Genomic DNA, 12,625 nt, shown 5'->3' with positions numbered 1-12,625 from the left:
GTCAACTAATCTTCGACAAAGCAGGAAAGAATGTCCAATGGAAAAAAGACAGCCTTTTCAATAAATGGTGCTGGGAAAATTGGACAGCCACATGCAGAAAAATGAAATTGGACCATTTCCTTACACCACACACAAAAATAGACTCAAAATGGATGAAGGACCTCAATGTACGAAAGGAATCCATCAAAATCCTTGAGGAGAACACGGGCAGCAACCTCTTCGACCTCTGCCGCAGCAACATCTTCCTAGGAACAATGCAAAAGGCAAGGGAAGCAAGGGAAAAAATGAACTACTGGGATTTCATCAAGATCAAAAGCTTTTGCACAGCAAAGGAAACAGTTAACAAAATCAAAAGACAACTGACAGAATGGGAGAAGATATTTGCAAACGACATATCAGATAAAGGACTAGTGTCCAGAATCTATAAAGAACTTAGCAAACTCAACACCCAAAGAACAAATAATCCAATCAAGAAATGGGCAGAAGACATGAACAGACATTTCTGCAAAGAAGACATCCAGATGGCCAACAGACACATGAAAAAGTGCTCCATATCACTCGGCATCAGGGAAATACAAATCAAAACCACAATGAGATATCACCTCACACCAGTCAGAATGGCTAAAATCAACAAGTCAGGAAATGACAGATGCTGGCGAGGATGCGGAGAAAGGGGAACCCTCCTACACTGTTGGTGGGAATGCAAGCTGGTGCAGCCACTCTGGAAAACAGCATGGAGGTTCCTCAAAATGTTGAAAATAGAACTGCCCTATGACCCAGCAATTGCACTATTGGGTATTTACCCTAAAGATACAAATGTAGTGATCCAAAGGGACACATGCACCCGAATGTTTATAGCAGCAATGTCCACAATAGCCAAACTATGGAAAGAACCTAGATGTCCATCAACAGATGAATGGATCAAGAAGATGTGGTATATATACACAATGGAATACTATGCAGCCATCAAAAGAAATGAAATCTTGCCATTTGCAACAACATGGATGGAACTAGAGCGTATCATGCTTAGCGAAATAAGTCAAGCAGAGAAAGACAACTATCATATGATCTCCCTGATATGAGGAAGTGGTGATGCAACATGGAGGCTTAAGTGGGTAGAAGAAGAATAAATGAAACAAGATGGGATTGGGAGGGAGACAAACCATAAGTGACTCTTAATCTCACGAAACAAACTGAGGGTTGCCGGGGGGAGGGGGTTTGGGAGAAGGGGGTGGGATTATGGACATTGGGGAGGGTATGTGATTTGGTGAGTGCTGTGAAGTGTGTAAACCTGGTGATTCACAGACCTGTACCCCTGGGGATAAAAATATATGTTTATAAAAATAAAAAATTAAAAAAGTAAAAAAAAAAAAAAAGAAATATTTCGTTATGAATTTGTCTTCAGTGTACTTTCCTGTTGATTTCCCTTCAGCCAACATTTTGACCAGGTTAACATGACAGGATCATCACAGTTTATCCTGTTGATATCTTTTTGGGAAATAAGGCAGGACTCATACTTCAAGTTGCAAGCTCTTTAGGTTTTACCACTTGCTCAACCTGAGATACTATTTATAATTACTTTCTAGAAATTTGATTGGTTTTATTGGTTTTCCAGCCCACTGTGAAAGTAAATACAGGAAACTTCATGTAAAATGGAGTGGGGAGCCTTGGCTCTGACATTCATACTACTCATTGCAGACTGCATAACCCAGCAGGAAGAAGGAATATGGCAAGGGAGGGCACTTTTTACGTAGGATTTATCTCCTGTCTTTAAGAAAAGGAAGGAAGATCCCATACTGTCCTACCAACAAGGGCTGGATCCAAGGACCCTGGGATCATGACCTGAGCTGAAGGCAGATGCTTGATGACTGAGCCACCCTGGTGCCCCTCAAACTCTTATTCTTAATGAGGGTAATAAGAGTTAACAAAATAAACTTTTTTTCAGAACAACCTACACATATTTTCTCCTATAACTTAATAAAAACTGACCTCTCCTTTGTCTCTTCAGGTCTGTCTATGGTTTGCCTATGGTTTGCCATAGCTTGCTTGTCCTGAATTGCAATTCCTTTGCTATTCCCAGACACATTCAACTTTTTTTTTTCTCAAATAAAGTTGCTCTTTTGTTTAAAGTTAACATCATCAACCTACTTACCATTACTGATTTTGTGGTCGGTGTTCTTACCTAAACTATGTACCAAGTTTACATAAAGTTTTTTTATTTCCCTGCCAAGTTCTTTTAAAACTAATAATCTCAATTCCCGTCTTGCTAATTCAACATTCTTAAGAGTATATACTTTCTCTCTCCTGTTGTCTTGGAATATACTTGTGTTGGGAAGATTGGCAACCTCCCCTCCCCTCCCAGCTCCATCATAGTTAAATTCTAAATGAAATGGATGTAATCATCCTGATCCATTCCCAGAGTAACAAATGACCTTTATGACTAATGTAGTACTATATGATTATTGTAGAATTTAGGTAAACAGGGAAAGAAATTAGAACTCTTTTACATAATAATGAGAGAACACTGATTCTAAAGGTAGAATTGATTTTTTGCTAGTGGAGGAAAGGTTCATTTCTGTTTGGGCTTAGACCAGTGTTGTTCAACGTTCATAGTACTGGCATTTTGGGCAGGATAATTTTAATTGGGGAGCAAGGCTCTCCTGTACATTGTAGGATGTTTAGCAGCATCTTTGGCCTCTACTGCAAGATGCCAGCTGCAAACCACCCCCTCCACCAAGTGGGACAATCACACATGTGTCCAGATATTATCACATGTCCCTGAGAAACAAGATTGCCCTAGATTGAAAACCACTGGCATAGACAATACTTCTCAGGGGTGGTGGTTAGGGGAGAGGTGAAAAGGAAAGGATGTTGAATGATTTGTGAAAAGAACTTAGGGAAGGGAAGGAAGGCCCCAGTCTGGAGTAAGGTGCATTGTCCATAGAGAATTTCCCTTCTCTCATAAAAGTCTAAGTCTTAAGGTACCATCATTTGGAAATTCAAATGAAAGTTCAAGTGTACTAGAACTTTAATCTCTACTCTCCTGTGCTGTAATTATTTTCTGAAATTTCCTTAACATTTCAATGAAAATATTCAATGCATTTTCCTGAATGGGTAGCACAAGGTCTTGGAAACAATGAATGCAAATCTGAGGAGGGATTCATGGGTTCCATAAGGGTGGGGTCCCCAATCCTAAAACAGTTAGCTATGGTCAAAGGACGTTGCTCTTTGTATCATACAAGTTTCTGTTGCAGCCATATGGCTGAGAAGAAATTTCAGCAGTTCCTGGAATAATTATAATATTTCCTTAAATGTATTTGGTGCTTACTATACACCAGTCACCATATTAACTATTTTAACTGTATGATTTCATTTATTTCTCAACAATATTTTGAGGAAGGTACTGTTATTAATTGCTCAATATTACTGAGAGAAAATAAACTCAGAGTTAGTAGACATTTTGTCTTGTTATTTAGGCAGGATATGATAGAACTGAGTGAAACAACTTGGCACTATAGCCAATGATCTAGGCTCTTTTCCAGAAGGTGATGGAGTGGTGCTGGGCAGAACATTCCATTAGAGTCCATTACACTCACAGACCCATAGTCCTAGGTTATACTAGAAGTCTAGCATTATCTCAAATACAATGATAAATTCCAAAGAGGGTAATCATTAAATACTTAAAAAAATTCATTATTAATGGAATTCATATACATATATTAGATATAATATCTTTGACTTAAAAAGCTAAATACAATTATAGGTATTTGGTTATATGTAGTTATCTTGTGTAAAATAGCATCTTAATATTATAATGGAAATACTGTCATTATCTCCTACCAGATAAGGTTCCTTGAGATATTACTTGCATCTTTCACATATGTTTCTAGTCTTAGAGCCAACTGACAGACTGTTGATATAACATAGAGCCATTTCTCCACTCTTCCATTCTCCATATTCCATCACCAATATCTGCCTTCAATTTGACCTTGGACTGTAGTCTATGAATCCTTGTTTTCTAGTATCCCAAGGAGAGGTTAAGTCAACTCCTGAGAGTTGAAATGGTGATACGGATTTAATCTCAGGAGTGGGAATGGGACCAGAGCCTTGGGAAATGTGGAAATGTCAAACAGCAGAAGTCAAAAAAGCATTAGGGAGGAAATAAGAGAAGAATGAGATAAAGAACAGAGAGGCCAGGGATCAAGTAAGAGATGAAAATGTGCTGTGATCTCAGTAGTCATATTTTCTGATTTTCACCATCATAATAAAAATAAGATAGGGCCTAGGAGTCAAGGATCAAATTATTTGAAGGTACTACAAACAGTTTGGAAGTGGCTAATCCTGGTTATAATGCTAGGTAAGGAAGCAAAAGAAGCCATAAAGGGAAATGGTGGACTGGGAGAAATGTAATTGTGTATGGCAAGATAAGAGATAGAAAATCAGGATGTTGAGGGCAGGAGGAGGGCATTCCAAATATTAGATGTTGGAAGTAGAACAAAATTATCCCTGAATTACATTGCTGCCAAATGGTGGTAACCCCCCCACCTTTTTTTTAAACAAGAGGAGAAGTACTGGCAGCAGTTATGATTCAGGTTCTTAGACCCATCTCCCAATATTCAGTGTTGTTCTTTCTTTTTCCTCAGAAGCTTTGATGATATAAATTATTTCCTTTTTTAATTTAATTTTATTTTTTCCTTGAACAAGATTCATTGTTTATGCACCACACCCAGTGCTTCATGCAATACATGGCCTCCTTAATATCCACCACCAGGCTCACCTTTTCCCCCAACTCCCTCTCCTCCAAAACCCTCAGTGTGTTTCTCAGAGTCCATAGTCTCTCATGGCTGGCCTCCCCCTCTGAATCCCCCACTTCATTTTCCCTTCCTTCTCCTAAAGTCCTTTGTGCTATTCCTTATGTTCCACATATAAATGTGAAATCATATGATAATTGTATTTCTCTGCTTGACTTATCTTACTTAGCATAATCCCTTCCAGTTCTCATGTCAGTGCAAATGTTGGGTATCCATCCTTTCTACTGGCTGAGTAATATTCCATTCTATATACAGACCGCATCTTCTTTATCCATTTGTCTGTTGAAGCCTGCCTTGGCTCCTTCCATAGTTTGTCTAATATGGACATTGCTCCTATGAACATTGGGATACATGTGCCCCTTCTTTTCACTACATCTGTATCTTTGGGGTAAATACCCAATAGTGCAATTGCAGGGTCATAGGGTAGCTCTGTTTTTAACTTTTTGAGGAATTTCCATACTGTTTTCCAAAGTGGCTGTACCAACTTACATTCCCACCAACAGTTAAGAGAGTTCCCCTTTCTCCACATCTTATCCAGCAGTTGTCGTTTCCTGCCTTGTCAATTCTTGCCATTCTAACTGGTGTAAGGTGGTATCTCATTGTGGTTTTGATTTGAATGTCCTGATGGCTAATGATGTTGGACCTTTCTTCATGTGTTTATTAGGCTATCCTAGATCTAACCCAACAAACTTGTAGGCATGAATCTGTAGGACAATGTGAAGACAAAACTTCTCAGTGCTGTCAAAAAGTTTGAAAATTTCATGTCTATAATCCTGAAAATTGTTTACTTAAGTTTTATATACCTTTTGGCTTTTTTTTCTTCTAGGGAATCATTCATTATTATAGGTCAATCTGGTGTCAATCTAGTAACATCTCAAAATCTGTTGCATGAAATTGACTGTAGCAGTTCTTAATTTTTCTGATCATTTCATAGTATCATTTCCTGTGAATTACTTTAGCTTTGCTATTAAATAAGGATTTCAGAATGTCAGTACAATTTTGCCCTGGGCAAGCTCTGAGGTAGTGTTGTTAGTTCTCCTTTGAGATGACTCTTTTTACATCTTTTAAGATACTTCTAATTTACAGAATCATTTACTGTCTAGAGGTCTTGAATTGTCAGACATAATATTTCTACAGTCAATTCTAACCCCCAAATTTTGTTTTTAGCAAAAGAAAGATTTGGTGCAAAAAGTTGAATATAGATGGTGGCACTCTAAGCTCAAGTTATGCTGTCTTTTTTTTTTTTATGGAGGAGCTATGTGCAATCTTACAAGAAAGTTTTAATATTTAATATACAAGAACTGTAATTTTTCATGGGTAATTGAAGCTAAATCTGAAGCATTAAGAAATTAACCACAGAAGACTGAATCTTTCAAATGAAAGATAATGTCTACTGTTGAGTAGGGCTTTGTTTTGATTAATGCAAAGATGGGAGTAGAAGTGGGGGGAAGTTCCCTGACTCTTCATATGTTTCCAAATGAGGTTTTGTGTTATCTAATATCTGCAAGAATCAGTTTATTGAGCTATGGGCTCATGGAATAAAGAAATTGGATTTATATGATGAACTGGTAAATCTACTGCTTGACTATTGTACCCAGAGAATTTATATGTTTATTTTTCTCCTTTACTACTATGTGGAGAATTCTGGGTACTGGTTAGAATCAGACTTTAGAACTAGCCTGCCTGGTTATGGCCTTGGCTATGTTTTCTTTTCTGTGGTTCAGTTTTTTAATCTGTACAATGGAGATGATGATAATACTAATATTCCTATGTAGTTGTGAGGATTAAATATATTAATAAATTCAAAACACTTCATCTCTGGCACAAAATAATAGCTAAAAAATCATACCTATTTATTTTTTTCGGGCATCTGAATTTCACATTTACAGGGCTGGTTTTCTTTTGATCAATTTAGCTTTCAGTTCTGTTCTGTGGTTTAGGATGCTCATTGACTCAATTTCATTGTTAAGTTGACCAAGAACATGCCTTCTGTCATAAATTCATAATATTGAAAGAACCAGATTTGCAAGTTGATGTTACCTCACAGCTTAGTGCTAAAGTCTTATTTTGTAGCTAGCTTGTTTCTTAGATACAAATGCTATAGAAACCTATACTGCATTGTACTGGGTTGTATCTGACAACATTTATAAAAGAACTGTTTTAAACTTTGGGAAAGAAATAAAAGTCTTTTTGAAGCCTAAGATAAGCCAGCCAGATAAAACTTATAGTAAGAGAGGAGTGCCAAAAAGTGTTTAAATATGGCTAGATTATTTCAACAATGAAATGTTAGTTGCAGTGAATAGTTACTGAACTCTGGTTGAGAGAGCTTAAACTCTTAATACAATGTGTGGTACATAATAACCACTCTCTATCTATTTGGTGGTAATATGGCATATTATGAGCTAAGTATTTTACATGTATCTCTCATACAATATGACACTATGATGAAGTGAATTGTTTTGTCTTTTACAAGTGTGAAGAAAGAGTCCTGGAGAAGTTAAATAACTTGCCCTGGATCCCATATGAGTAAGTGGGGCAATATAGACTTGAATGCAGGCTTGACTTTAAAACCCAACATCTTATTCATAGGTAATATTGCTTCTCAATGCTTTGCAACAGTTTGCGGAAGCCCTGTGATCTGCTTGGTAATTGTGAACAGCTTAGTTAATATCCTTATAGAGACCTCATGAAAGATAATGATGTTGTAAGTGCTTTGTTGTGACTGTGGCAAGTCATTTAACCTTTTCTAACGTCAGGCTTCTCACTTATCAAATGGATATAATAATATTTACTGTATACAATTATTGTAAGGATTAAATCAGGAAAAATATATGAAGCACCCAACACACAATAAACCTTCAGTACATATTATTTCCCCTTCTCTTTCTCTTTTTGTGCTAGGCATTGGCCATTTACTGCATGAAGTATGGATAGAATATCTGTGGGGTTCTCTCAATTCAATTGGTAAGTCACTGTTAAATCATTTTAGTAATATGATAAGAGATAAGATGCCATTATAATGGGGGAGAATTTAAACAAGAGACTCATTTAACAAGGACTTACTCTAATCATAGTCCCAAAACGACTGTACCCTGTCATCCCACAATTCAACCAGATAAGGATCCATTTGCAGACAGTAACTGATAAATCTCTGTAAGTCCTATAGTTACAGAGCTTTGGCCACAGGAGACATTTCGTACATAATTTGTTGCTTCATTAATTCAAAGAAGAGGAATGAAAGAAGATATTGACCATCTTGACTTTATCTTAATAATTTTAATAATCAAATTGTAGAGGTCATTCTTTTATTTTTAATTTTCCCATAGTTTTCTAGCACATTGATTTCTGTTGAGACTAACTAGAACACTTAGGCATTGAATCATTAAACCAATCATCTGAGAATCTAGATGTACTCTCTTTAACATTAATTTGTATTTTATTTTATTTTTTAATTTGAATTCAATTAATTAACATACAGTATATTTATAGTTTCAGAGGTAGAGTTCAGTGATTCATCAGTTCTGTAATACCCAGTGCTCACTGCATCACCCAGTAATCCCATTCCTCCATTCCCTTCTCCTCCAGCAACTCTCAGTTTGTTTCCTGTGATTAAGAATCTCTTATGGAGGTCAGGTGACCGCCCGCCGCGTCCCGCTGCCTGCCCGCGCGCGCGCGTCTTAGCCACTCGGCGCCCCTCCGCACGTGGCGTTGCCGCTGCCGCCCCCGCTTGGCCCTGACCCCGCCGCCCGCAGCCATGGCACCCAGCCAGCTCGCCTTATTTAGTGTCTCTGACAAAACGGGCCTCGTGGAATTTGCCAGAAACCTAACTTCTGTTGGTTTGCATCTGATCGCCTCTGGAGGGACTGCGAAAGCTCTGAGGGAGGCGGGCCTGGCAGTCAGAGATGTCTCTGAGCTGACGGGATTTCCTGAAATGTTAGGGGGGCGTGTGAAAACCTTGCATCCTGCCGTCCATGCTGGAATCTTGGCTCGTAATATCCCAGAAGATAATGCTGACATGGCCAGACTTGATTTCAGTCTTATAAGAGTTGTCGTCTGCAATCTGTATCCCTTTGTGAAGACAGTGGCTTCTCCAGATGTAACTGTTGAACAGGCTGTTGAGCAGATTGATATTGGCGGAGTAACCCTACTGAGAGCAGCAGCCAAAAACCATGCTCGGGTGACAGTAGTATGTGAACCCGAGGACTATGCAGCTGTGTCCACAGAGATGCAGAGCTCCGACAGCAAAGACACCTCCTTGGAGACCAGACGTCAGTTAGCCTTGAAGGCCTTCACTCATACGGCACAATATGATGAAGCAATTTCAGATTACTTCAGGAGACAGTATAGTAAAGGAATATCTCAGATGCCTTTGAGGTATGGAATGAACCCTCATCAGACTCCTGCCCAGTTATACACGCTGAAGCCCAAGCTTCCCATCACAGTTCTAAATGGAGCCCCTGGATTTATAAACTTGTGTGATGCTTTGAATGCCTGGCAGCTGGTGAAGGAACTCAAAGAAGCTTTAGGCATTCCAGCTGCTGCCTCTTTCAAACATGTCAGCCCAGCAGGTGCTGCTGTTGGAATTCCACTCAGTGAAGACGAGGCCAAAGTCTGCATGGTCTATGATCTGTATAAAACGCTTACACCCATATCAACTGCATATGCAAGAGCAAGAGGGGCTGATAGGATGTCTTCATTTGGTGACTTTGTTGCATTATCTGATGTTTGTGATGTTCCTACTGCCAAAATTATCTCCAGAGAGGTATCTGATGGTATTGTTGCCCCAGGATATGAAGATGAAGCTTTGAAAATACTTTCTAAAAAAAAAAATGGAAACTACTGTGTTCTTCAGATGGATCAGTCCTACAATCCAGATGAAAACGAAGTTCGAACTCTCTTTGGTCTTCGTTTAAGTCAGAAGAGAAATAATGGTGTCATTGACAGGTCATTATTTAGCAACGTTGTGACCAAGAATAAAGATTTGTCAGAGTCTGCGCTCAGAGACCTCATTGTAGCCACCATTGCTGTGAAGTACATGCAGTCTAACTCCGTGTGCTATGCCAAGAATGGTCAGGTTATTGGCATTGGAGCAGGACAGCAGTCTCGAATACACTGCACACGCCTTGCAGGGGATAAAGCAAATTATTGGTGGCTTAGACATCATCCACAAGTCCTTTCAATGAAGTTTAAAACTGGAGTGAAGAGAGCAGAAATCTCCAATGCCATTGATCAGTATGTTACTGGAACCATTGGCGAGGATGAGGATTTGATAAAGTGGAAGGCATTGTTTGAAGAAGTGCCTGAATTATTAACTGAAGCAGAGAAGAAGGAATGGGTTGACAAACTTAGTGAAGTTTCTCTCAGCTCTGATGCCTTCTTTCCTTTCAGGGATAATGTAGACAGAGCTAAAAGGAGCGGTGTGGCCTACATTGCTGCTCCTTCTGGTTCTGCTGCTGACAAAGTTGTGATTGAGGCTTGCGATGAATTGGGAATAATCCTTGCTCATACGAATCTTCGGCTCTTTCATCACTGATTTCATTGCCCCATATTTTATGGTTTGCTTATGTGTAGGTGAAAAACCACATGTAACATTATGACAGTATCTTTTTTAAAAAATAAAACATTAAGTCTAAAAAAAAAAAAAAAAAAAAAAAAAAGAATCTCTTATGGTTTTTCTCTCTCTGATTACATCTTCTTTCCTTTTTCTCTCTTTTCCCCTATGATCTTCTATTTTGTTTCTTAAATTCCACATATGAGTGAAATTGTATGATAATTGTCTTTCTCTTATTGACTTACTTCACTTAGCATATCACCCTCTAGTTTCATCAACATCATTGCAAATGGCAAGATTTCATTTTTCATGGCTGTATAGTATTCCATTGATTATATATCCTACCTCTTCTTTATCCATTCATCTGTTGATGGACATGTGGGCTCTTTCCATAGTTTGGCAACCATAGACATTGCTTCTATAAACATTAGGGTGCAGATCCCTTTGGGTCATTACCAAACATAGTTTGTTGGAAACTTTTCCTCTATGTAGGTAATCAGTCTGTAAGAGTCCTGGTGCACCATCTGGTCTCATGCTGAATCTTCAGCACAGCTGGCTTGTTCCATTTCCCCACAAGGACATAGAATTATCTGAATTATAGCTCTTATTTCTGAGTACTTGCCATATGTCAATTATATTTATTAGTTCTTTTCATAGGTGAAATCATTTAAATTCACAGTAACGTTATCGGTATTTTAGAGGTAAGGAAGCTGTGACCCAGAGAATGTAAGTATCTCGCAAAGTGTTCTACAGGTAGCAAGTGGCAGAGCTGGAATTCTGCCCTAGATAGTCTTCAATATAGATATTGTGGTTTGCTTCTTTATTATTTAGCCTCTGAAAAAGTCAGGTGCTGACCTTAACCCCACACACAGCATTTTCGGGAACTTAGCCTCACTGCATGGACCCTTTCCAGTGACATCTGTGGGAGGAAAAGAAGCAGACCTCCCTTTGCCTCCCACGGGTCTGCTGTGGGTCTGTTAGCATCACCTGGGCTCATCGTCATGTTCATTCTTAAAGTGAGATATAGTTGCTTTCTTCTTTAGCAAGGTTTATATGTCAGTCTGCCCTCATTAAACCTCCCTTTTCTCTCTTTTGCTTTCTTTTTCTCTTCATGGGATTTTGTGGGTGATTAACTACTTGACTTCTGTGAAGACAACTGGTTGCTACTGACAAAATGGTCGGCTGCTTAGGAAAAAAACCTCTTTGATGCTGTATTAAATTGACTATTATCTTCCTTTTTTATTTTTATAAATTGAGAGCCACAGTAGTGATGGAGCAGCAGGATGACAGAATGTGGGGACATTACCAGTCCCCTTGATAATGGCTCTGCTACTTTACCTGGCCATCAACTCCTTCCTGATTCTTTCCCAGGGAAGCAGCAGTCCCTGAGGTCCCAGCCTGGGAGAGAGCTGCAGAATGAAGCTTCACAGTGGGGGTGAAGATTAAGCTCTGAGTGGCATTCCTGCAGAGGGTTTAAATGGTGCCAATCTGGGATAGATTTATCCTGGAGATCTGCTAAATTCCACCTTTTCTCTCAGTGAACACTAGTGATTACCTCTGAGTGCCCCCAGACTGCTGCTGCCCATGTGTCAAATACATATGGCTCCAGCTAGGAGCCCTTTGTTTATCGTGGGCTGTTCATTCTGCCTCCCCGAGCCCTGCATCTTCCCGGGCCACTTATGCCACTTTTGCTTGTGGTCTCAGATTCACACTGAAATGGTTTGAAAATGCAACGGAAAACAAAGGTTTAACCCTGGGTAGAGGAAAATCACTCAGACATCTTTTGACTCAAAAGCTGCTATAAAAACTTAAGTCATTATTATTCCCAAGGGTTAAAACAACTTCATTGCCACCATGCTGGGTAAGAGGTGTTCAGGTTCTCAACATGGCTTGACTGATACCAGTGGCTGGACCAGCTCCTGGTACAGTGGCTCAGCCTTGCTTGCTTGATAATTTTAAGGGGCTGCTTTCCTCACGCCATACATAGAAAGCCGTTTAATTAAGTTTTCTGTAAAAGAGAGAACTTGGGGATTATCTGTTGTTCCAAATCTGTCCCTTCCCCATAAGTAAAACACAAATGGAATCCAAATTAAATTTTAGATAATCATCTCTGGTATTTATGCAATTTGTGTATAATGCTGGAAACAGATCGCAATGGATGTTTTTGGCTCTGGACATGTTCCATAGTCGATCGCTGATTATTTTCTCATTAAACACAGTGTGGCTTTTTGTTCCATTTACTCCCAGAAGTCAGAGAGGCAGC

The 12,625-nt window shown here is 39.1% G+C and overlaps 1 protein-coding gene across 1 annotated transcript; it reads left to right on the top strand.

Annotated features, from left to right (window-relative positions):
* The first annotated feature begins 8,444 nt into the window (after positions 1–8,444).
* Positions 8,445–10,471, top strand: LOC131831390 (bifunctional purine biosynthesis protein ATIC-like). Its single transcript, XM_059173479.1, has one exon. It carries the CDS (start codon positions 8,566–8,568, stop codon positions 10,342–10,344), a length of 1,779 nt encoding a protein of 592 aa, XP_059029462.1. The 5' UTR covers positions 8,445–8,565; the 3' UTR covers positions 10,345–10,471.
* The last annotated feature ends 2,154 nt before the right edge of the window (positions 10,472–12,625 follow it).

The sequence above is a fragment of the Mustela lutreola genome, chromosome 1 (genome assembly GCF_030435805.1).
Source record: "Mustela lutreola isolate mMusLut2 chromosome 1, mMusLut2.pri, whole genome shotgun sequence".
NCBI lineage: Eukaryota > Metazoa > Chordata > Mammalia > Carnivora > Mustelidae > Mustela > Mustela lutreola.
The sequence above is the reverse complement of the archived record's forward strand: the minus strand, read 5'-3'. Positions and strand labels throughout refer to the sequence as shown.